Here is a 24,856-nt window from a genome sequence, read left to right on the forward strand (position 1 = left end):
AAATTAAAAATCCTTTTAATTTGACATACTTAGGCTAAATAGAAAAAAAATCGAATCTTCTTTTTAGCCTAGGTTGTCGGATAGAGGGACTGCTTCATCATTAAATAACTTTGCTCTTTCCACTTTACAATTAGAATTAGAAATATAACTTTATTTTTGCATACTTTTTTGTTATTACATAATATGTTGCATCTAATCTTCCTTTTTGTTTACTTACCTACAAACGTGAACTGTCTAAAAGAATATGTCCACTGACTTACAAACCTGAAGCACTATCCAAAAGTCCTGGTAGACATTATAGGGTATTTGTTCAACCCCGTCAAACTAAATTTCTATAAAATGCCTTTATCAAACTTGTTCAATATAGACGAGCATGAGGAGACATAGACAGAATACCAAACGTGGTTCCTAGCGTCGAGATTACGAACACCCATAGCAAAAAGCGATCGATCACTAGTGCCACCTGTTGCCATTCCGACTTGATTTTGTCTCTACGATCCTGCTCGGCCAAACGCGATTCGTTTTTTTCGATGGTGTTATACACTTTGTCCAGTACACGCAGAAATTGGCTCTCAAAGTTTTCTAAGGGAGTACGCACTGCCCTCTGCAGACTGTTGACAGAATTTGGCCTTAGTTTAGGTGAAATACCTCCATTTTCGCAGAATTCTTTTTCAGGCAGTATTTTAGCTGTGACTCTATGGAAAGGTTGCTGAAAATAAATAATAATAAAGAGATTCAGTGGATTATTTTATCCAAATAAGCGAGTACGAATTTTAAGATACATAATTATGATATATATATTTTCATGTTCTCACCTTTCCGCCAGGATCTACTGTTTCAAGAAGGTCGATTTTTATAAACATCGCCCTAGCTAAGACTCCGAAAACAAATTTCTTTACAATTGGAGGTACCTCCCTACCATGGATACCACGATGATGTATATTAAGGGTGACCACCGACATGGCCGTAGCTAGAGATACCAGAGTCATCACCACGGCATAATATAAACCTAAAATTACAAATGTAACAAACTTGTATGATCGTTATTTATAAATGTCACAATACATAGTAAACTCTTGAAAATAATAAATTTAAATTTATACTAGCTACTGATATTCATGGTATCCGGAGAGTTCATCGAAAAGGCAATTCATCGAATGAACAATTCGTCGAAAATGCAATTCATCGAAAAAAACAATTAACCGGAAATTTTAAATTTTCGAAAATGTTATGAAAACATTGATCCATTTAGAACAAAAACCGAACCGTGCAGAGTGAGAAAGCAATGCTACTTTAATAGGGAATAATTATAGAACAACATGGTTTCTTATTGTCTTTCTTGTCCGATAACTGTTTCATGTCTGTTCATGGACTGATTTGCCTGTTTACGGGAGGAAAAGCCCAGCTACGCAGGCTCCATTATTATTATTGTTACTAGTAGAAATATGCGACTTCAATATAGCAATTATTATGGGATGAATTTTATTCATTCCATAATAATTCTATTAATTATTATGGGATGAATAAAAGTTTCAAACAGCGAATCTGATTCAGATTCGCTATTTGAAGCTTTTACAAGAAAATGTCGAACCGTTCCAGTTTTCAGTTCAGCTATATTCGGGGCAACAAAGAAATAACGTGGCCAAAATTATGCATTACAATAACTCTCTGACTTAGGGGAATTAGTAGAAGTTGTTGGTACAAGAAGCTGTCTGCACGGTTCAGTTTTTGTTGTCGAAGAAAAGTTTCGAAATGATATTAGCAATTCCTCTTTGGCTGAATCAATTTAATAAAATTTTAGTTAAAATTTTCGGTGAATTGCATTTTCAACAAATTGTCGTTCGATGAATTGTTCATTCAATGAATTGCGTTTTCGATGAATTGTTCATTCAATGAATTGCGTTTTCGATGAATTGTCTTTCGATTAGCTGTTTTTTCGATGAATTTTCATGGAACCGATATTCATATTATTAATATTCATCTTAAATTTGTACACAGGCCATATATTTGGAGAAACTCACATGGTTACTTCATATCTCCAAGTCATTTAATCATGCTTGGGCAGAGGTCGTCTTACCAGTCATGGCCTTCTCCGCCCTTTTATGATTAGACTGCCATCTTCCTCTTTGGTCATTCACTGTATGCCATGGCGGATGGCTTTCAAGTTTCTGTTCTCTTTTCCCTACTCGTCCACATATACATTAATGGCCCTTTCTCTCCCTAAACTTAAATCTTATCCATAGTTTTGCTAATTACAGCATTCCCCTTCCTTTTCAGATACCTTGTAGCATTCAAATCATTGAAGTTTCACATCTTCCATTACTAGCCTTAAGCACTGCTTTCTTTGCCATTCTTAAGGGGTGAAGATAATCTAATGAATTTCAATGCTACCAAAATACAGTCCTGCCCTTATTTACTCGGAAGAAAAATCCTATATCACCGACTCTTACTTTTGATGACGTTCTGATCGGCAGTCAAGATCAGTTTTTCCTTGGGTTGACTTTCAATCCCGTAATATACGTGGTGAAATACTACCCAGTCTTCACAGCCTTACTAACATCAAGATTATAAATCTCGACACTTCCTATTCCTAAACTGCAGTCTTCTGCCCTCCTTCCTATTGTTATTGAAACTGTTAATTTTTTTACCTTTATCCATACGCTTTTATGAACAGTTTCATCAAACTCCGTTTTATTTGAAGTGGAAGTAACGGAAGTTGAGTTTAAAGCAAGTTTCGTCTTTCACTCCGAATTGAATGTAGCTGCTGCTTCTATATCCAGTATTGATTATATACTTGCTCCTGTTCACACAAAAATTATGGAAAGTTCGTAGAACTGGATTTCTGACCCAGCAACAGTACAATGAACTTTTAGGTCTCTGCGTTGTAAAATTAGTCGTTCGTGTTCTTCAATGTGAGAAGGGCGAGAGGTCTGTTTCATTCCTAAGTTAGTACAAAATTTCCAGTTCGTGAAAATAAAAAGATAATGTTTCAAGTTGATACATTAAGCTAGTGCTGTTCAACCTTAGGTAATCCGAGGGCCGCAATTTAAAAAAAAAAAAAAAAAAGATTTATCCGAGGGCCGCATCCAGAATAATAAATACAGTAGATGTATACATTGGAACAAAATTGCAAGAACTCTTCTTTGACACATCTAATATTTGAAAAACACTAAATAAAATGACCAGCATGGAGATTATCGATTAGTGATAGAATTAAAATATCTAATACGCATTTGATTCAAATTGTTATTTTATTTTTTCGCTCGTGAAAAATCAAAACCCACAGGCGGGCCGCACAAAATCGCACCGCGGGCCGTTTTGGACAGCCCTGCATTAAGCTAAAGATACATAATTATGATAGAGATAAACAGTAACACGTTTAGTTACATATTAGATTATGCTTGTACCAATGTTAAATTTAAATCTTTAAATAAAAGGAAGTAGTAACAATTTAAACTACTTTACTCACTTCGCATTAAGTTGATCTAAGAAGCAGACGCTGTCACATTTTCACTGTTGCAAAGCATTCTGCAATATTGCAATGGACAATAGATTGTGTGGTGTATCAGTAGATTGTTGTAGTGCTATAAAGCTGGCAAACGCGATTAGTCTTGGATGTCAGTTGGAGGTGTCATGTTATAATAATAATAATAGTATGTTCAAAAAGAAATGGCTCTTAAAAGAAAACACGAATATCTCTTTATTAATTTAGATGTCTTCCTTTTTTTTCCCTTTAAAATAAACACCTGTCATCATAGCTTAGGGTAGCCTAATGATAAATCCTCACTAGTTACACATAAGTGTTGTGAAAGAAAACTCCGGTCAGGCTTCTGCTTCGATCGATGTTACGTTTGAAAAATTGACTCACTTACGGCATTTTATGAAAAATCTGTACGTGATAGCGAAAAATGGATACAGTTTTCGAATCAGTATGCAGGAATTATAGAACAGATAAAGTATTTAAGACAATAAAATAAATTTAAGACACCGCAACCCTATGTGATTACATCGTTAATCATGAACGTCGTTAATCTTAAGGTTAATACTGAATGAGAATGTATCAGGCAACGTGCTCTTTAGAAATCGTCGTGTCATGACCAACTTTAGATGATCAGTATTGGTAAACAGTTTATTCTTCTTTGCATGATTTTAGTAAAGAAACTAGGCAACGATTGCATATTAAATTCAGCAAAATTCTCTAGACTGTTGTTAGAAAAGTCAGTTGTTAAGCAATTAAAAAATATAAATAATGCCATGCTGGACATCCGAAAAGTAAAAATTTTGCAAAGCGCCTTGGTTACGAAAGGATATTTCATGAAGAATACACGGAATTTTTCAGGTGAATGAAATAAAGCATAAAGCACTTTGCATTGTTGTAATCAGAATTTCAATATTCAGTGTAAAAAGTTACTTGAAAAGTAATCACAAAAATGTTTTCTATTCAAGAAACTAAGAAAGAACGAAAAAAAGAAACGTCCTTGCACGAGATATGTAGATTAACAATTGTTTCTGTATTTACCTGATATATAAAATTAAGATGATAATCATATCAATGGATAACCCAGACGCGTTAGGTTGTTGAGGATTAATGCCAGGAGCCAAATAATAAAGCATCAACGTTTTGCGGCTTTCATGCTGGCTGGTTTGTCTACTTTTGTGCGACCGGAGCTTTACCGATGAATAATACTTGGATCTCTTTCTAAGACTGACTAACTCCTCTCTTGAAGAAAAAAAACAAGTGTATTTGCTGACATTCGAACAACGATATCTTCAAATAAGAGGTGTATGCTCTGCTACCTTGTCAATACATCACTCGCGAGACTGCTAATGTTTTATCATACACATTGACAAGAATTTCATCAGCGATGTATAGACGCGTGAACTCGTCTTCTCAAACGTGCGATCGAGCAATTTAAATGTCATTTATTAAAATCAGGAGGCCTGCAGAAATTCGAAATTGATTATTGACTTTATGTACAAATTATTAATCTAGGCGCAGACTATCAGTGTCTGTGGGCTTCCACAAATGAGCCAGACCCACTGAGACAAGGAGCGATGAGAGCTTGGTCCACCTTTACTACGAGTTGCCTCAGCCCTGAAGATACTTCAGGAACAAACTTTGTTTGCATACACTTGGATAAAGGATTAAACTAAATTTATTAAAGTGTTAAATGACTTTCATCTCCCCGATGAAACACACCAACCTGCTTACTGGAGACATAAAGTGGCTGTTGCCAGGTTTTCTGTCCAGAATAGGCTCCTGGGTTTCGATTCTCCCGCCTTTCTTGTCAGTAGTGAAGGTGATGAATTTTCTGGGCATGCTCAACTCACTTATTAATAAATCAGAGGACCACCATCTCTTCCACTTGAAGGTACAGAAAGAAAGCGGTTTGCACAGTCCGGCCGCTAGTTACTAAATGGAACCGAATCTGATGAAAACGTGTCTGGAGGATTTCCTGACAGATATACTACTTTCATCATCATCAATCATCTAGATGTTTCACCTTTCCCAATTATTTAAAAAAGTGAATGTGAATCATCTGAGTGATATCAGTGCGAAAGTATATACGTTTCTGCATATGTTCTGTCTAACATTCCATAGGCAAGAGTATCATGTCCAACTTAGAATCTTGCTAAAAATATCTTTACTTCGTTTAGTGAGATTGGTTTGTTATCTATGTCACTCGGGCAATTCCACTGATCATTCTGCTGTTTTTTATTCCCTTGCAAGTCATCACCGTAGAAATCTTAACAACTGCAACCAGCTTTATTCTTTCCATCTGCGCTAATCCAACTGATGAAGACACGGAGACATTTGATATCACCAACTCTCTCACACAAATTCTTCACATATTCGCTCTCCAATCATTCTAGTTCTTTCTTCACCAATGCTTCTTCTAAATATACTATAGCTCTTGGTTTCGTCTAGGCAGTCACATCACAATCCAGGGTTGATTTCTTTTATCATGATACAATGCTCAAACAACTCAGTTCCTCTTGTCGCCTAGTATTATAAGAATGAGAAAATAGAAGGAGATGTCTGTATTCCATTTTCTTGATTGTATTATATTGTTTCCAATGCTATGATTCAAATATTTGCATCAAACGAATCACTGAAACATTACTGATATATGTATGGAACACCCATTCGCTATTTCATTTTAAATACTTGTCTTTAACTCTTCTTACTCCAAACACCAAGACCGATAAAGAAAATAATGAACCATATTGCAACGTGCTTTATTGAAAATCATCGAAATCTGTTCTTCCTTTTCTGCTTGTACTAATCTTTGAAAGAGTAAGACGAAAATTATGACATTCAAAATGCAGGAAAGGTCTACTGCATCATGATACCGTGTCGTATTAGGATAGCATTTACGTAATTTTATTATCATTTTCTTTAATATAATTACTCAAAATTGCACCTGTGATCTTAAACTAGCTCTGAAAACGATAGCAGCATACAAGATGTCTTTACTATGCAGGAAAAGTGCAATGAATTTCAAACTACACGTGTATTCAATAACTGAAACACCTCACCTTCTGAATTAGCTCAGATAAAAAATATATCACATGGGATGGGTGTCTAAATGCACAGAACAGAAAAATAGTGATCGGTTAGAAGAATAAATATTCTTAAATATTGTGCTCTTTCTCCCTAACTATTCTTAAATATTTTATTCTTCCTAATAACTATTCTAACTATTAATAGAATAGTTAATAGGAATAATAGAAATATGTAAATAGTTAACTATAAATATTACTTGGAAATAACTATTATCCCTAAATATTCTTAAATATGGATCTCTTATCTTATCTCTAACATCCTATCCCAGTTCTGTAACAATTAATATTCCATTTACAGAGCCTGTAGTAAGAAAGAATATTAAGAACTTTATACGGAATAAAAAATTTCACAACGCTAAATATAATTGAAATAATAAAATCATACATAAAATATTTCTTTTTTTTTTTTTTCATATTATGGGAATGACATAAAATAGGATTTTCAAATTTTCTCGCGATGAATTTTCCCCACGATGATTTGTCCGGATACGGAGTTAAATGAATATTGGTTGTAATTTAATCGAAGAAGAAAGTTAGGAATTCATACTGACAAAGTGAAATTATCCAAAGGGAAATATATATTTAATATTACAATTAATTGTATTACCTTTTTATTACTTTGTAAAAAGAAGCATACACCGTAAATTGGAGCCTCCACCTCTCAGTTTCGATGGAGTGCTTTGGTTGGAAAGACATAGGTTCGAATCCCATCTGTGACGCTAATAACCTTTATTAGTGCTTTACAGTCCAAGGTGTTAGCCGGTCTCATACAGTGGTGGAAGTTTTTTTTCTCTCGGAAATTCAAGTTTTTTGTCCCTCAAAACAAGCAAACCTGCCCCATGGATACACACACACATCTGCAGACATAGGATACTGTTGGATAAAGAAGTCAACGAGAAGCCGCCTTCTATAATAATTCCCTAGTTAAGTGGTATTGCTACCCCACAAACCACTAGGTTGAATGAACATACACAAGACAAAATAACATCCACACTGGTGGTTAAAATTTCGGTTCGCTTGGCTTTCCTATTTAATATGCGAATGTGAAATTTAAGTCGAAAAGGATTCGTATTATTTTAATCAAAGACAACTGTGCACTGAAAGTTCTGGTAGTAGCAGAGCTTTCGAAAAAGAAAAGTTTCGAAAATGACAAGGAGTAGTGCTTGCTCCTCTCTTCTAGGAATTGTCGCTATTTGCATCGCTGTGGAATGAAATATATGAACCTAATGGGGGACTACGTCGTATTTTCTTTTAATTAAAGCACATTAAATACACCGAGGCGAAAGCGGTCCTCAACAGCATCATACGCTGTCGTGCTTTTCTACTGTACTTTTTTTTTTTTTTTTTTACGACAGTCGAAGTCACGAAAGATTGGAAACCTACCTATAGTCGTTTTTAAAATAGGAAGTTTATTCAAAGGTTAGATAATTGCCATCCTATTTTTGAGACCAAAGCGGTACTTTTTTCAAGGCTCCGATAAACAGTAGTTTTACAATGAGCTGTGTAAATCATTTAAATCATTATTGAGATTCAACATAAAATGTAATGTATTAAAAAATAAATTAAAATAAAAAAATATTCTAAAGGTTTCATTTTGGTAAAATTATTAAAAGGAAGGGTGAAGAAATATCTCTTATACAGCAAAACAATGTTTTGCTATTTACGAAAACACAAACCTCAGGCATATCATGAGACCTACCTTAGTATTATACTGTTGCGTAATGAACTCTGCCCACTCAGCATGCATTAGTTATGTGGTTATGAAATAAAACAATACCGGATCTTTTCATCGGCCTCTTTTAAAATTTAATGCCAAAATGAAGCCATTTTAGGCTTTTTTCTTCAATGCTTTTTTTTTTTTTCACGCAGATCTCGAGATTATCTTATGGAAATTATAAGGTGTCCGCCCTCCTAAGATTTCTGCCTCTTCTGTGACTAACAGTTCGAAAGAGCTATTATGCTGGTGAAGTCTTATTCAAAACCACTAAGAAAGGCGAATATACGGACTTTTGAGCAGCAGCTCGTCATTTTTTAAAAAAAGATAAAAAAAAAAGATAAGTAGCACTTTTCAAAAAAAAAAAAAACATTTAATTTCACCGATACAAAATCGGTGAAATTAAATGGTGCTTCTAAAGTGCAAGCAGTCTCCACTTTCTTTGACTCATTTTTTTGCATATTTGCTTTGTAAAAAAAAAATGTCACTGTTTTAGATGGAGATGAATAAACCAGATTTTTATGGTGCTTTACTTTCTACTTTTCCCTTATAAAACCTCCTTCCATTTAGGTCTGGTTATGCGGGAATTCTTTCGTAAGAAACAGTTGTATTTCAAAATTGGACGAAATCGATGTACTTATTTATTTAGCGTATGATGATATAACAGCCGTAGGATCATACGGGAAGATTCGTCACCATATTATAACACTTTTATAATACTAGCGGTAGTAATGTAATTTTTGTCCATAAATTATCTGTGTTTTCCTGGCCGGTTTGCGTGGTTGCAGGACGAAAAACCCTTCCATCTTTGCATGCGATCTGCTAACTCAAGTGAAAAAGATGTGATAAAGGTTCCTCGCGCGTTAGACAGGATTCGTACCCAGGTCTTTCCAATCAAAGGTCATAATCGAAACCGACTAAGCTACGGGAGCTTATAGTCGGAATCAATTAAATGATGTGATCCGAAAGGTGGCGATGGATAACAATTTTTTTTTTTTTTGCTATCTTTAAGGTGCTTTACTTGTCTCGTTAAATTTTTCAGGCTGCACACCCTGTTGAATATTTCCATAAAATAACAGTGATGGGTGAATGTTCAAGCTGAAACTAGACTTGCAACATGTCGATTTTTTATTTATTTTTTTAACCATTAAAGAGGAGAATAAATCGGTAACTCCATAATAGTAAATCGGTAACTCGGCGCTTAAGAATCACTTTTGTGACTCTTGATAAAGAAATAATAAAAAAAACCCATAAGATTATCGTACTGTAAAAATAGATTGGATTGGATAACTAAACGTTGATTATCTTTATAGACTTAAAGCAGTGGTATCGGTGTTTTCTCTTTTAAGTGTTTTCAGAGTGACAAAAAAGGACGTAAATGAACGTTTGCTCTAAAGGGATCACATAATGGAGACCACCGAGGGTTAATCCATTAGATGATGTCAACTTGTCACATTTTGTCAGAGATTACAAGCATCTACTTGAGAGCGTGCCTTTCATGCAGCGCCATTATATGGGATTACTATGTCTGTTGCATGTTTTTTTTAGCTTCTCTCATGTAATTTGCCCTTTTTTGGTTTGTTTATCTTTTTTTTTTTGTCCATTCCTTCAGTGTTGCTCTCTGCATCCCATAATGTCGACCGCACTGTGTTTGGTTACCATGATTTAGGCATGTACTTTCCTCCTGAGAGACCAAGTGTCATTTTCTAAACAATTCTGCTTTACGTACTATGAGTACATAGGTCAAATTCTCTGCAGAATAGCTTTCCTTGTAAAAGCACAACAACATTGCATGTCATGCTACGCCAATAATAGAATGTCCGAGGACAGTAATACGAGTATAACATGCTGAATGGAAATTTTGTGTAAATCAGTAATGTTACAATTGGACCGCATTCTAATCACTGTTAATGGATATTGTTTTAATTCTTGTACTCTTATCGTGCTTATTTTATTTTCTACATGAGTAGTTAATGTTATTTTAAAACAGTTGGCTTCTTTCTTGAAAAGTTGTGGTTTATAAAAGTTTTTATTAACTGATTAGCTTGCTCAGTTGTTTATAAGGCATTCTGTGAATGTAAATTGCGAGCTTCGAAGTTGTGGAGAGACAGAAAGAACTTAAGACACAACAAAGAACTAGCTACTTCTTTGAGAAAGAAGTTCATAAGCAACGAAAAACTTGTTGAGTTTATCATGAATCAAACAAGTCGAATATTATGGCGAATACTCGTTATAAATTGCTTTTTTTTTTTCACACACAATTTTCTCTTGGCTTCCAAGTACATGTTGGAGGATATTCTATACTGCTTATAGACATGCAATATGATAACTAAACAAGCCGAAGTAACTCAGGCCTACTAATCGAAACTTGTCGAATGCCGTTTGCATTGAATAACTTGCTATGCCTAGATTTGCCATGTTTCCAGACGTGATGTTATTCAACAGCTGTTTCTTTATTCGCACGTTTATTTTTAATGCTTCTTTATGTGAATCCTACTCACGAAAAGTTGTTAGCCTATAGTACATTAATATCGATACCGTAGATGAACGAAGAGTTAGATAAGACAGAAGTCATGGCTCCAACCAAACAACGAACTTTTTCACACTATAGGCTTCCAGTAAACAGGCTGGTATGCCCCCCCCCCCAACACACACACCTGAATTTTTCAGAAAGAAAGCAGTGCCTTTTTGTGTTTAAATGGCCATTTTGTGGCTTTTTCTCATGTGATGCACAAGCAGCACTACTTTTTAAACATCAACAGTTAACGCCTATCATTCTGATGTTGCCGCGTTGCTAACACAACTTTTCTATCTCTTTTATATCTTGGTGAAAATTTTCACCCTATTTTTCACTGTGTTTGGTTATAAGTTATAATGATATTTATTATAATGATATGAATATGATGTTTATAAGATTAGTTCAGAGCATATTAAGATAGCAGGAGTTTTCTGTAATTCATTTAACCAGGCTCTAGTAGAAGGTATATAAAAAAAAAAGACTTTACAAATAGACGACGTATTCATTTTTAGTAAATAGTGAACTTCGTACCTTAGCAGTAGCTACGAGGGTTGTTTGAAAAGTTTGGTAAATTTCCAATAGACGGCGACACAATTCGCTCATTCATACCAGTGTCGGCACGTATCATCTTTTTTCATGACCTCTGGCAAAATTTTAGCCACGTGCGATGCGTAGTTGTCGTTTGGCAAACATTTAAAATGACCGTGTTCGCATTTTTCATAAAAATTGAGAAAAAACAAGTTTCGTGCAGTGATAAAACCCTTTTATTTGAAGAAGTGGACGGCCTTGCAGATCAAAGCTAAGTCAGATGCAGTTCATGGGGACTCTGCACCAGCATTAAAGACTATTTATTTCTCGATAAATGGGTTTAAACGTGCTCGTAAGTTCATCGAAGATGAAGCGCGCTCCGGAACGCCCGACTGAGGTCACTACGAAGGAAATGATTGACAAAATCCATGGTATCGTTATGGAAGACCGCCGAGCGAAAGTGCGTGAGATTGCAGGCATCTCAACTGAACGGGTGTATAATATCCTGCACGAAAAATTGCACATGAAAAAGCTTTGTGCGCGATGGGTGCCGCGATTGTTGACTTTCGATTAAAAATGCATGCGAAAAGACATTTCAACGCAGACGAAACTTGGATCCACCACTACACACCTGAGTCCAAGCAGTCAAAACAGTGGACAATGCCCAGCCGACCTCAAACGCATTTGGTAGTAGATTTAACTTTTCTTTAACAGTATAGTTGCTTGTACTGTAAAGTTATAAAGTATGAATTTGAGTCATCCCGAGTTTATGCTGTTGCTACCTTAGATGCACTTGTCTTCCGAATAATATAAATTTGAATATTTTCACACAAGCTTTTGAAACAGGATCTTTTTTCTTTTTCTTTTTTGAGAAAGTTTGCTACAATATTACTTTTTTTTAGAAAAAACAAACAAACCCAATTTGGATCCATATTTTCATAATGAATATTTTTTGAATCTTGCATGAAAATTGCTCACCTTGGCTACGGCTTTTTATTGTATGCTGATTAAGAGTTCTGCTATCCTATTCAGTAAAAATAGAAAAAACATTTTCACAGTGAAATTTTATCTGTACAAATTAATCCTCTGAAATATTTCACTTTATCGAGCAGTTTCGTGTATCTTAAGTGAACAAAACGAAGCAGTTAGAAGTTAATATATTGAAATTTTATAGCAGTACACTTTTCAGGTTTCTTTTTTGGTAAGAAAGCTGAAACTTGTCACTATCTCCAGTGGCTTGGGTCATGTGTATAGTTTCGCATTAAAACTGCTTAAAAGTCCAGAACTGGTTCTTTGCTTTGAGTCGCGATTATAGGATCTCTGCAGAATCCTTGGATAGATCTGAAGCTGTCGTCTATCATTTAATTCACTTCAGTTTATTCCATTAAGTCCGGAATATTCGTTATAGATGAACATTCTAGATATTTCCGTAATGCATGGTTCCCAACGTCGCCATTGCAAATAATTAAACACCTAAATATTATTTCGATTTTTTAATACAGTCATCCCTCGACTTACGTCCGTTCGAGTTACGTCCTTTCGAAGATACGTCCGTGATCCCATAAGGGAATAAATAACATTTTCGGCTATACTTTCGAACAAGACGCAAGCGAGCGTAAAGTAAAGCATGCACAGTGGCAACAGCGATTTCAGCGGCAACCTCCCTCGGCAGTCGGCACGTGTCTTCAACAGTTCCTCTGTTGATTTTGTGTTTAAAAAATGGGTTATTTGTGTAATTATCGTTATATATTTCGCGATGTTTTGTGCAATGGCCCCTACACGCACAATCAAAAAAACCTAATGAAGAATCACAGAAAAAGAGACAAGCAATTGATCTTGAAATCAAGTTGCAAGTTATAAAGCAATGTGGAGCTGGTAAGCTCCACGTCAATGTGATCGATATTGACTTCATGACTTCAGATGGTCTCATTCTTTAATAAGGATAAAATCGTAGCAGTTGTGAAAGGATCTGCTTCCATTAAATCGCGGATAGTGATGAAGCAACGACAAGGTCCTATCGGTTGATATGGAAAAGCTACTTGCATCATGGATAGAGGACCTGAACCAAAAGCGCATATCCCCCTTAGCATTGTGACCACAACCGCTAAGACACTAAGTCTCTTCAACATGTTGAAGGAGAAAGCAGAACCCGAATTCAACACTTCTTCCGGTTGGTTCATGAGATTCAAGCAGAGTTTTGCTGCATAATGTGAAAATGTATGGGAATCTGCAAGTGCTAAGAAGGCTGCCAAAGAGTTTATGGAAAAATTGGATAAAATTATTACGGAAGAAAATTATTTGCCACAGCAAATATTTAATATGGATGAGACGTCCTTCTTTCGGAAAAAAAATGCCCGAGCGGATATTCATCCACAAAATCTAAAATCTATACCTAGTTTCAAAGCTCTTAATGCCCATATTACGATTCTGTTAGAGATAATGTGGCTGGATATAAACTGAAACATTTGTGATATGACACAGTGAAAATCCACGAATCTTCAAAAACATTAGGAAACATACACTCCCAGTTCATTATCGGAGCAATAAGAAGTCGTGGATGACTCAAAAATTGTTTCAAGATGCCTTAATCAACTGTTGATTAAGGCATCCTGAAATTAAGTGAAATAAAAAGCTATTGTGGGAAAGAAAATGTAGAATTTAAAATTTTATTATTTCTAGATAAGGCATCCAGGTTATACGTCTTATAGCGGTGATCTTCACTAAGTTCAAGGTCATGTTTCTCCCTCCAAATACTACTTCATTGATTCCCCGATAGATCAGGGAGTTTTTGCAGTGCTTAAGGCTTATTTTCTACGGAGAACTTTTTCACAAACTATTTCTACTACTGAAAGAAATGACCAGACTCTCATTCAATTCTGGAAAACATTCAATATTTATCATGCTATTCAATATATATTGCTGTGGCTTGGGACGAAGTGACCTCTCGATGTATGAGTGGCATATGGAAAAATACATTAAAAAGGTTTGTGCATGATTTTGGAAGTTCGTAATAGTGAGCCTAGCAAATTATCTGAATCTCGAAGTGAATGATGACAACATAATTCAACTCATAGAAAGTCCTCCCCCCCCCCCCGAAGAGTTGGGAAGGTCCATGAAGACATGGACCCCAATGTTAAACGCTACTTAATAATAGAAACGAAAGTACATGATGCGTTCGCTTGCTATGAACAAATTTGTGATGAAAAGAAGAAGAGGAATAAACAAAGCACATTGGACATTTTCATCAAAAAAAAAAAAGGAAAAAAGGTTACACCAGAAAAGCCACAGCCTGATCGTCCGCACAGGTAAGGTAGGAAGATTTGGGTGATTATTCTCCTGTTTTATAGTATGACAGTATAATTATTACGGTTACGTCCCTAACCCCTGTAACTGTTGATTTAATGTATCGACTTACGTCCTGCCGGATGGAACGGAAGTCGAGGGATGACTGTATATAAAATTGATCTAGATGTTTTTGTGAAAAGTCTGTACGTGACATGGAAAAATATTGATCATTTTCTTGTTCATCATACTTGAATTCACAATTGGATGCTATAAACTAGATTCGACATGAATCTGTGAACTTGAAAACACTACAGAATAACTAATGGCCTCCATTTTTGTTTTATAATGGTTACATCTGACGCCTATCGCTTATATATCTGAGAAACACTTAAAAAAAAAAAATGGAGAACATAAAATTTTTATAAGAGGTCATGTGAAATTTTTAAGAATATATATTTAAGAATATATACTTAAATATTTCTTCTTCCTAATCAAACTTCAGTATTTTAATGGTAGACTGCTAAGAATAAAATTTCATCACGTCGATATTATTAACAACCGATGCACTCTATTTACATCAAAAAATATAACAATCCCAAAACGCATCGTTTCTGTTTACTGTTCTCAATAATAAAAATGGGTGAGTTTCCTATTTCACATATTTTTGGCTTATTTATAACATACATCACCATATTACAAACTGCTATTAATTGTTAAGTGAATTAAATTGAATTAAAACATGTTTAGTGGACCACAAGAGATTGTTTGAAATTATATTCATATCAAATAAAAATATTTTCGTCCAATCGATTTCACATTTCGTAGAGAGGTATGACCGCTTGGAGGGGCTCGCTGTATTAATGATAGACTATACACTGGAGGACATCTTAGCACTCCGGTATTTGCTGATTACGTCAGCTAATGTATCACCATCAGATGCTGTTCTTTATATACATGTTGACTACAAGATTTGTTGTTTGTTTTTTAGATGCTGTATTTTTCAAAACTATTGTATATATGAATGAATAAAGCAGTGGATTGAACAGACTTAAAGTTTTAGTAACTCTTCACATTTGTTCCTTTTGGAATACCTGAGATTAGTTGTTATTCCGTTTTAGTCCGAAATAGTAAGACGTCAGGGGATTGGGATTACCCCTTCCCTTCTCTATCAATGCTTGGTGTGCACCATTTCTAGAGTGAGCTGGTCTATCTTGCTGGAAAAAAAAAAAAAAAATACGTTTCTTCTTCCAAGTGTGAGTAAACGTAGTACTATAGCATGTCCAGATAAATCTTGCCTTAATCAGCTCCGAAAGAGAGGGAGAGAGGAAAAAAAAAAAGAAAAAAGATTTTCTGAGCCACCAACTTGCTCATTAGCTTCGCGTAAGTTTTACAGCTTTCTAAAGGTTCAGTTATCCCTATTAAACAGCACCATTTCTATGAAAGGACTTTGTGTACAAATAATAATAAGTTAATTAAATGAATAAAAAAAAAGAGCTATAAACCTTGGTCTTCGTCTATCTGAACCATGACAAATATAGTGAATTAAAATATTTCTTATCATAAGATAAATCACATGGAGAATCTACATTTTATAGGTATATGAGTGCAAACGTTTGTGTAAAACTTTGTGTAGTTAATCACTTTGTTTATAATTCTCGACTGCGTAGTCTTACCGATTTGTTCGAGCGCAATCTAACTCGGTCAGGTCTTATTTACTCTTCTAATGTATTTGGTCGTTCTGTTTGTGGGTGAAATACTCTCCAATGTATGAACGTCTTGTGCCACTTTATGATAGCCGTATCACTTGGAGGTTAGCTATGGTGAATTCTTTTACATGCGCGTTACACAGAAACTACAAATATAAACTCGCCTAGACAAAGGACACTGAGCTTTCTCTTGCATTGTTTCCATCGAACTGGAGTCGTCAGATCACGTATGGAACGTGTTTACTATGCTGTACATGTACTGTATGTAGTTGCTATTCTTTAAACATTGCGCTGAAATATAAACTCGGATATAAGCGTACAATTTGAAAGTTATTGTGCGTTTTATTATTTGGTTCGTTTGGATACACTTGATTGGTTCATAGATATAGCCTCTTGAACCTCAAAAAATAATTTTGTGCACACCCTGTACTTTATATTTATCATTACTGATTAGTTCGATAATTGTATATGCCTACTCATTTTATTGTTTTCCAGTTTTCAATTTCGACTGGTTAGTTTTCTTCCCCCCCCCCCAATTATTAGGCTTTAGTTTCATTGGGAAATCCAGAATGTAAGTCCGAAAGGGCCTGCATATATTCGACGCAAAAGATTCCACTGTGTGTATACATTATTAGCTATATCTGCAGTTCAGCGGCATACAAAGATGTTAAACCAATTCGCATTTATAAGGTGGTTAACCCTGTGTGTCCTACGTCTGGAGATGCGTGTGTTCGCAGGGCTGGTATGCATTCTGGGAGACAAAAAACAAACCTACCTCCGTATGAGACCAGCTAACTCACCTTTCGTCGAAAGAGACCAGATGAAAGTTCCTCACGTCACTGACGGGAATCGAACCCAGGTCTTTCCCACCAAAGGGTTTCATCTATACTGACTGAGCTACGGAGACCATTGGGTGTGTGCTATAATGCATATAGCACACACCCAATGGTCAAAATATTAGAAACATCCAGTAGTAATATCCCACCAATAAGTGGCTGGCATTGGCCGAAAAATAGGCTGCGCACTCGCTCTCAGAAGTCATTTAGTATAAGAGCGTGTGATAATAAGCCAGGATTACAACCTGAATGACTACGAACGAATGATGAATGACAATTACACAAGCCAGTAAGAGCATATTGAAATTGTTGCATTGAAAACATCGAATAATCATAGGTCATATGGCTAGAAACATAGGTGGATTGTTAAGTCCAGTAGATAGACGTAGTCAGATGACCCGTGTACATAATCAAGGACTGCTAGAGAGCCCATTATGCGCTGGATACTGTCCAACAAAAACAAGCAGCTGCTACTGCTTACGTAGACGAAGGAATCCCAACATCGGATTAGAAGACTGAAGAACGGTCGCAGGGAGTGATGAACTACGATTCTTGTTATTTTATTCCAACGGCATTACAAAAATAAATGCAAACAACATCATGCCACGAGCCTATTATTAAAAACAAGAGTAGTAGTGGCACTGGAATGATGGTCCGGGGCATGTTTTTATGGAAGCACTTTTGTCACTCCAAACGATGCAGTCTTTCTGAACATCGCTCTCAGACAAGTAAAAACATTCACGTTGACCATTTATCTTGCATGTGATGGACATTTTTAACAGAATAACGCTTTATGTTAACCGATCTTATTTCCATTGCGCATGTTTGGGATATTGGAGAACGAGATGTTTGTGATAGGAACTCACTGCCAGAAAATTGGCCCTGCAGGAGTTCATCGTACCTGTCTGGAACAGGATACCTGTGAGTATTCTAAGAATCTCGCAAAGTCAATGCCCAAAGTAAGGTTCTTCTGAAGGTTCACGATAATCCAAATGACTGTTAGGTGGATAATAAACTATTATCAACTGAGTTACATCATACACTCAGTGTTTATCGACACCTATTACTTTTGAATTACGGACTTGCATTCCAATAACTAGTGGTAATTTGAGCTGTGGCCGAAACAACTAAAGATATGCGGCCAGAGTATTATGTCTATTAATTTACATGTGTTCTCTGACCAATTTGCCTGTTTTTCAGGATAAAAGCCCTAAAAAATCCTGCTTCCTCCATTCCATATCAGTTAATTCATTCATAAAGTTTTTATAAATGTTCCTAATTAACTGGTCAACAACGTCTCTCTAAGGCGCTTAAGAAAGTGGGGATTGAATAAGCTTTTGTAATAATGAGTATTTAAAGTAATAACTCGTTGATATCTAGTAGTGTGTGTTACTAGTTGTCATTAATGACGCTATTATTCACTAAACATTATGAAAAACTACGGAATGCTTAAATGTTTATTGCTATGAATATCCAAGGTCACGATTGTGTGTATGTGTTCTCTAGCTGGTTCATCTGCATAGCAGGCGATGGAAACTAAGTTTTCTTCTTCCGCGTTTCTGGAAGATTTTACGAGAATTAAAAGAATAATAAAAATACACAAACGATAAAAACTATTAAAATGTATCAAAAGGTAAACATATGTCTGTATATGAGAATTTTATTACCAGTAATCATAATTAGGTTGTTCGTATCTTAAAAGATAAGTGGGGAAAAGGAATATAACTTCTTCCGACATGAGCAATAAGATGTAGACATTATTAGGAACGAGAACGATTCGGTATTGTTATTTTTTCCCAGAATGATATGAGAATAAATGTAATTGGTATTGACTAGTGGTGCAGTCAGGTGAGAAATGGATATAGATAACGTCCAACTGTCAGAAACACGGCCTTTAATCAACTGTATTGTCAAGTGCAAGCTGTGAGCTGAAATAAGATGCCAAGCAAAGGACAGGAAAAGATATAGGAAAATAAAAACACCGGAAATGTAAAAAGGGTCGTGTGGTCAGATGAGTTTAGTCGTTAAATAGAAATGCTCAAAATCGAATTAAATACATATTTAATTTTATCCTCATGCTTTATTCAAATAGAAAGTCATGCAAATCTCTCCCCTTTCCCCCAACTTTACACTAAAATGACTTGCTAATATTTAAACGGAATAATTAACATATCGCACGGCGTTGAAGAGTTGTTATTTGGAACCTGCATTGTATTATTTGATAGAAACTTGAATATCATTGCCCGCATTATGTTAGTTGTTAGTTGGGTTGAAATTAGGCTAATGCGACAAAAGCCTTTATGTGTGCTGGCTTTCATATAAAGGCCCAGTATATATTGCAGTTGATAAACTATTATTGCATTTAATATAAAAAATTATATTATTTTTGTTCTTTCTTATTTTACTCAAGAGTGAGCAAACTTGCATTTAAAATGTCTTCTTTTGACTTCACATTAAGTTGTCGTAGTATCCCATAATGCACATAGCACACTCCTTTCTTGAACATGTATAATGCAACCAGGGCCGGTGGAAGCGGGCATGCGGTGCATGCGGGCTCCGCTACGAAGGGGGCGCCGCCACAGGGGCATGGTTCATAAGTTCATTTTTAAGAAACAAAATTTTTATCATAAAAACAAAACATTCTTAGAATGATCAATATTAAAATAAATAAGGCCGGATACACCGAATAAAAATTTATAAAAATTGTATATTGCCGCCTCTTTGATCAGCCGTCTGTTTACAATTTTGCAGCGAGAGCAGGCTAAATGCTTGCCTGCAGAATGTGTCTACTGCAGTCTATCTAAAGTGAAACGGTGAACGGTTTTTATGCATACCAGTCATATGGTACGCTTCTCAGTAGGCTACTGACAGTAGCGTGGACTATTATTTCGTCTCTGTGTCGTGTTGTGTAATAATTTCTTGTCGGTATAAAATAGAAATGGAATCAAAAATTTAAAAAAAAGTTATCCGGCGCACAAAATCGTGAGCGTCATGCTGCGAAAGAAGCAGATATTAAGAAACAAACTGGGGCTCTTAATGAATTTGTTAAAATATTAAAATATTCTGATGCAGATTGTAACCAACTCGATACATCAGAAATCAGAGTTGAAGAACCGTGCACATCATCCGGTTTTCATGAAAGTATTGTTGCAACTATTGAACAAGATAACAAGACTCATGATTTAAGTGAAAAACAGTTAGGGGAAGATTTAGTTGTAGTTGACCACGAAACTAACTCATTGTTAGCCTCTGTAAATTTAGAAGATCCAGGTGAATGGGGAAATATTGATGAAAATTTATGAGTTGTTTTAATTGAAATGGGGCCTGTTCAAAAGAAAAATATAATATATCCCAGAGATACATATGGTCGTAAATTTGGCGACACGTATTATAATAGAAAAATGGAAAACGGGGAGCTCGTGCCAAGAACATGGCTCATTTATTCCGAAACTTTAAATTCTGTTTTTTGCTTTTGTTGTAAACTTTTCGCACCTACTGAATCAAGTAGTCTTGTAGAAGGTTATAACGATTGGAGAAATGTAAGTACAACTTTGCATAGACATGAGACTAGTTTAACTTATTTGAAAAATTTCTTAAAATGGAAGGAACTTGATAAAAATTTAAAACACAAAACTGCTATTGATTGCCAGACTCAAAGTATGTATGAAATGGAAAAGAAACATTGGACGAGTGTTTTAGAACTCTTGATTGAAATTATAAAATTCCTTGGTAGCCAAAATTTAGCTTTTCACGGATCATCTGATAAATTATATGAAAGGAATAATGGCAATTTTTTAAAATTAGTCGAACTGTTTGCGAAGTTTGATCCCGTTATGGAAAATCATGTTGAAAGGGCCCTAGACTGCACACTTGATGCATGTAAAACAGAACAAATGACCATTATTATTCGCTTTGTTTCCTGTGACAATGGAATTGTCAAGATCAGGGAAAACGTTTTAGGTTTTGTAGATATAGCAGATTCCACAGGACTTGGTTTATGTGCAACAATAATGGAACAACTGGAAAAATGGAACATTCCCATTGAAGACATGCGAGGTCAAGGGTATGACAATGGGACAAATATGAAAAGGAAAAAATATGGGCTCCAAAATTTCCTTTTGAACAAACATCCTCGAGCTTTTTTTTTTACGTGCCATGTACTGCTCATACTCTAAATTTAATCATTAACGATGCAGCCAAAGTGCAATTAGTTTCTTTGCAATTACTCGAAATATACAATTTCTTTTCATTCTCTTACAAACATTGGGCAATCCTTTTAAAGTTCGTAAAAAATTTAGCATTGAAACAGGCATCAAAAACGCAATGGGAAAGTAAAATTAATGCAATCCGCCCTCTACGATATCAGTTAGGAGAAATTTACGATGCACTTTTTGAAATTTTAAATAATCAAAATTTTAATAAACTCAGCATGAAGCACAAACATTATGTGCTAAAATAAAGGACTACAAATTTATTTGCTCTCTTATAACTTGGCATTATTTACTTCACAGAATAAACCCTGTGAGTAAAATGCTTCAAGACAAAAATATGAACATTACACTTGCTTTAGAATCTGTCGAAAACTTAAAAATATTCTTACACGAGTATCGATCAGATACAAATTTTAAAGAAGTAAAACGGCAAAAGAACTGAGTGAAGAGGTGGATGGAGAACAAGAATTTAAAACTGGTACGGAAGTTCGACGACGAAAGAAGACACGACAATTTGACTACGAGCATCATGACAAAACGCCACAATCGCCAGAAGATAAATTTAGAGTGAATGTGTTTTATACTTCTAGACGTTGCAATGTGTTCATTAATATTGTTCAAAATTAATGAACACATTAATAATGTGTTCATTAATTTTGAACAACTAAAAACATATTATGATAATTTCAATTTCTTGCATAGATTACTACTAATTAATAACGAAGATTTACGAAAAAATTGTGACGATTTAGAGATTCTCTTGAAGAACGGCGACAATAAAGACGTAAATGCAATAGAACTATTATATATGACGAGTTATGTGCTTTCCGGGATATTTTTCGGAAGGATAATTTAAATATTCAAAACCCTTTCGATATTCTTAATTTTATTGTGTCCAATAATTTATCTTTCCCTAACTTTTCAATTGCTTTAAGAATACTATTAACCTTACCTGTTAGTGTAGCAAGCGGTGAACGTTCCTTTTCCAAGTTTAAATTGATTAAAGCCTACTTAAGAACAAGTATGTCACAAAAAAGACTTGTTAGTTTGGCTTTAATAGCTATTTAAAATGATATATGTGCGGAATTAGAAATTAAGACCATTATTTATAATTTTGTGAATATGAATCAAAAACATTAAATTTTAATTAAAAAAATTTCAAGTATATTTATGTAATTTAATTTATTTTCTGTTATTCTGTAAAGATGTTATTTTTTGAATACTTATATTAAATGTTCTAATTATTTCTGAATTATTTTCTTATTTTCTCATCTATCTTGAGTTTCTTTTATTTTCCTAAAAGATAGTTCCACTTATAAAAATTATTAAAAAAATTTTTACAAGTTACTAAGAATTTAGTAACTTATAAAATGCAAGAATTTTTTAAACTTTGTTCAAATAAATTTTAACTTTAATTAAAATTCATTTTAATTTTGTTAGCGATTCGGGTCGGTGAGAAGGCTATAATCCCTGTATCATTATATTCAACGATTAAAGTGAAGTGGCTTTCTCAAAATTTGCTTTAACTTTTGAGAATTTTTTGAATATTCGGGTTTTTAAAGATTATCCTGCCTAGTCAACACCCCCAGTTCGTTACATTTAGCGAACCAACGTGTGGTTGTTCTGTCAAATTTATTTAAGAAATTTCAAATAATTTAAATTTTTATTATCGTAAAAGAACCACACACGCCCGGATCGTTGCAGGTACGCTTAGATAGAAATTGCATGCGGGCGGCAAAGACCCTAGCGCCGGTTCTGAATGCAGTGCACTGTGGGGCGAGTCATTACCCAGAGAGGTCCGATCTTCATTGAATCAAAAAATTTGTTTATTAACCTGCCACCAGGGTTTCAAGAGCCTCCGTGGCTCAGTCGGTATAGATCGGAAACATTTGGGTTCGATTCCAATCCATGACGTGAGGAACCTTTCTTTCGATAAAGATGAGTTAGTCGGTCTCGTACGGAGGTAGGGTTTTTTTCACCCTGAAACTCGGGTTTTTTCGTCCCCCAGAACAGGCAAACCGGCCCGGTGAACACACTCTACAATCATAAATACTTAGGGCAAGGAAGGCAACTGGAAACCACCTTTTTTCATAATTATTCCCTGGTAAAATATCATATTGCTATCCAACCAACCATAAGGTTGAGGACTAAAAAACAAACAAACAAAAAAAAAGGGGGTTTCAAGAACTAGCACCTCCGTAGCGCAATTGGAAGAACGACAGTACGTTGTGCGCTTCGATTGGAAAAGGCCTAAGCTCGATTCTCGTCATGACGGGAGGAATCTGTATATGGACGTTTTTCAATCGAAGGTGAATTATCCGATCTCATACGGGGGGAGCGGTAGCAGGGTTTTTTCATACCGCATACAGACAAATTGGCCCTTCAGAACGCACGCAATTTACAGACAAAAAAATGCCAGCTGTGGTGGTAGTGGCCAGTAGATGGCGTTGATGTTGATGATTGGTAGTTGAGGTTCGGTGTTGTGGTGGAGACGGAAAGTTGTACAATGGGTGTCCTCCCGCGATGAGTCTTCGGACTCCTTGGAGTTATCACGTATAATAATAATAATAACTATCAGAGTTCAGTGGAACATATCTTTTTACGAACTACGTAAGGAATCTAAAAAGATTTCTCGTTCTATCTGAATGAAACCAGGATACGGCCTCCATGGTTCTGTTATCTGCCAACACAGAGTCAAACATTAGTTCTCCTCTATCACTAGAGAACACATCTCAGTGATTGCGGTCTCACTAAGTTAGATCCTACAGGTAGAAAAATAGCTTCTCGCCATATTATTATGAACAAGGCTCCAGAAATATAACTTAAATATACTAGCCACAAAAATAAATAAAATACTGCTATAGACACTAACATGGACAAGGTTTAGCGTGCCATGTAACGAATAACGTTTGTAGCCTGTATAAATTAGAGGAATATGATGTCAGTGCAACTGAGCCCGGGTGAAATGGCTGTGAAAAGGGAACTGATGGAGTTTGAAAAAGGTGTTATGATAGGATTCATTGTTGCAGACCCATCTATTCGGCATATTGTTGACAAAATGGGCCATTCCAGGTCAACAATCAGTGATACCATACTGAGATGGAAGCGCAGGGACTCAACTGCAAGGTAGGGTCACGTTCGGTGAAGGGTGGTGGGTCGTCCGCTCTGGGATAATATGCGAAGGATAATATCTGAAAACCGCCATTCGTCGGCAAATACGTTGAATGCGAAGTTCTGGCCATCGACTGGAACAAAAATATGCATAAAAACATTCAGGGAGTACCGCAATATACAAGCGCCACCTTGCCCGAACCAACATTCATCGTCTTCAGTGGTGCAAAGAGCGTGTAAAGTGGGATGTGGAAACTTGGAAAGCTATGTTATTGAGTTACGAATCACGCTACACCCTCTACCGAGCAGATAGACTGGTGTGGATGTAGCAGATGCTCACTGAACAGCTCTTGTCAGAGTGCGTAACCCTAACTATGAAA

General features: G+C 35.5%; 1 protein-coding gene across 1 annotated transcript in view; it reads right to left on the bottom strand.

The window, feature by feature from the left end:
- Positions 1 to 358: 358 nt before the first annotated feature.
- Positions 359 to 24,856, bottom strand: part of LOC150105579 (neuronal acetylcholine receptor subunit alpha-10-like) — a 78,673-nt gene continuing 54,175 nt past the window's right edge. The window contains exons 6-7 of the mRNA XM_090393982.1: positions 816 to 1,009; positions 359 to 709 (exon numbers count right to left, since the gene is read on the bottom strand). Coding sequence (XP_090250108.1) covers positions 359 to 709; positions 816 to 1,009 — 545 coding nt within the window. The remainder of the gene's footprint in view (positions 710 to 815; positions 1,010 to 24,856) is intronic.

This window comes from Typopeltis vanoorti, chromosome 6 (genome assembly GCF_054136105.1).
Source record: "Typopeltis vanoorti isolate ZY-2024b chromosome 6, IOZ_Tvanoo_1.0, whole genome shotgun sequence".
Lineage (NCBI taxonomy): Eukaryota > Metazoa > Arthropoda > Arachnida > Uropygi > Thelyphonidae > Typopeltis > Typopeltis vanoorti.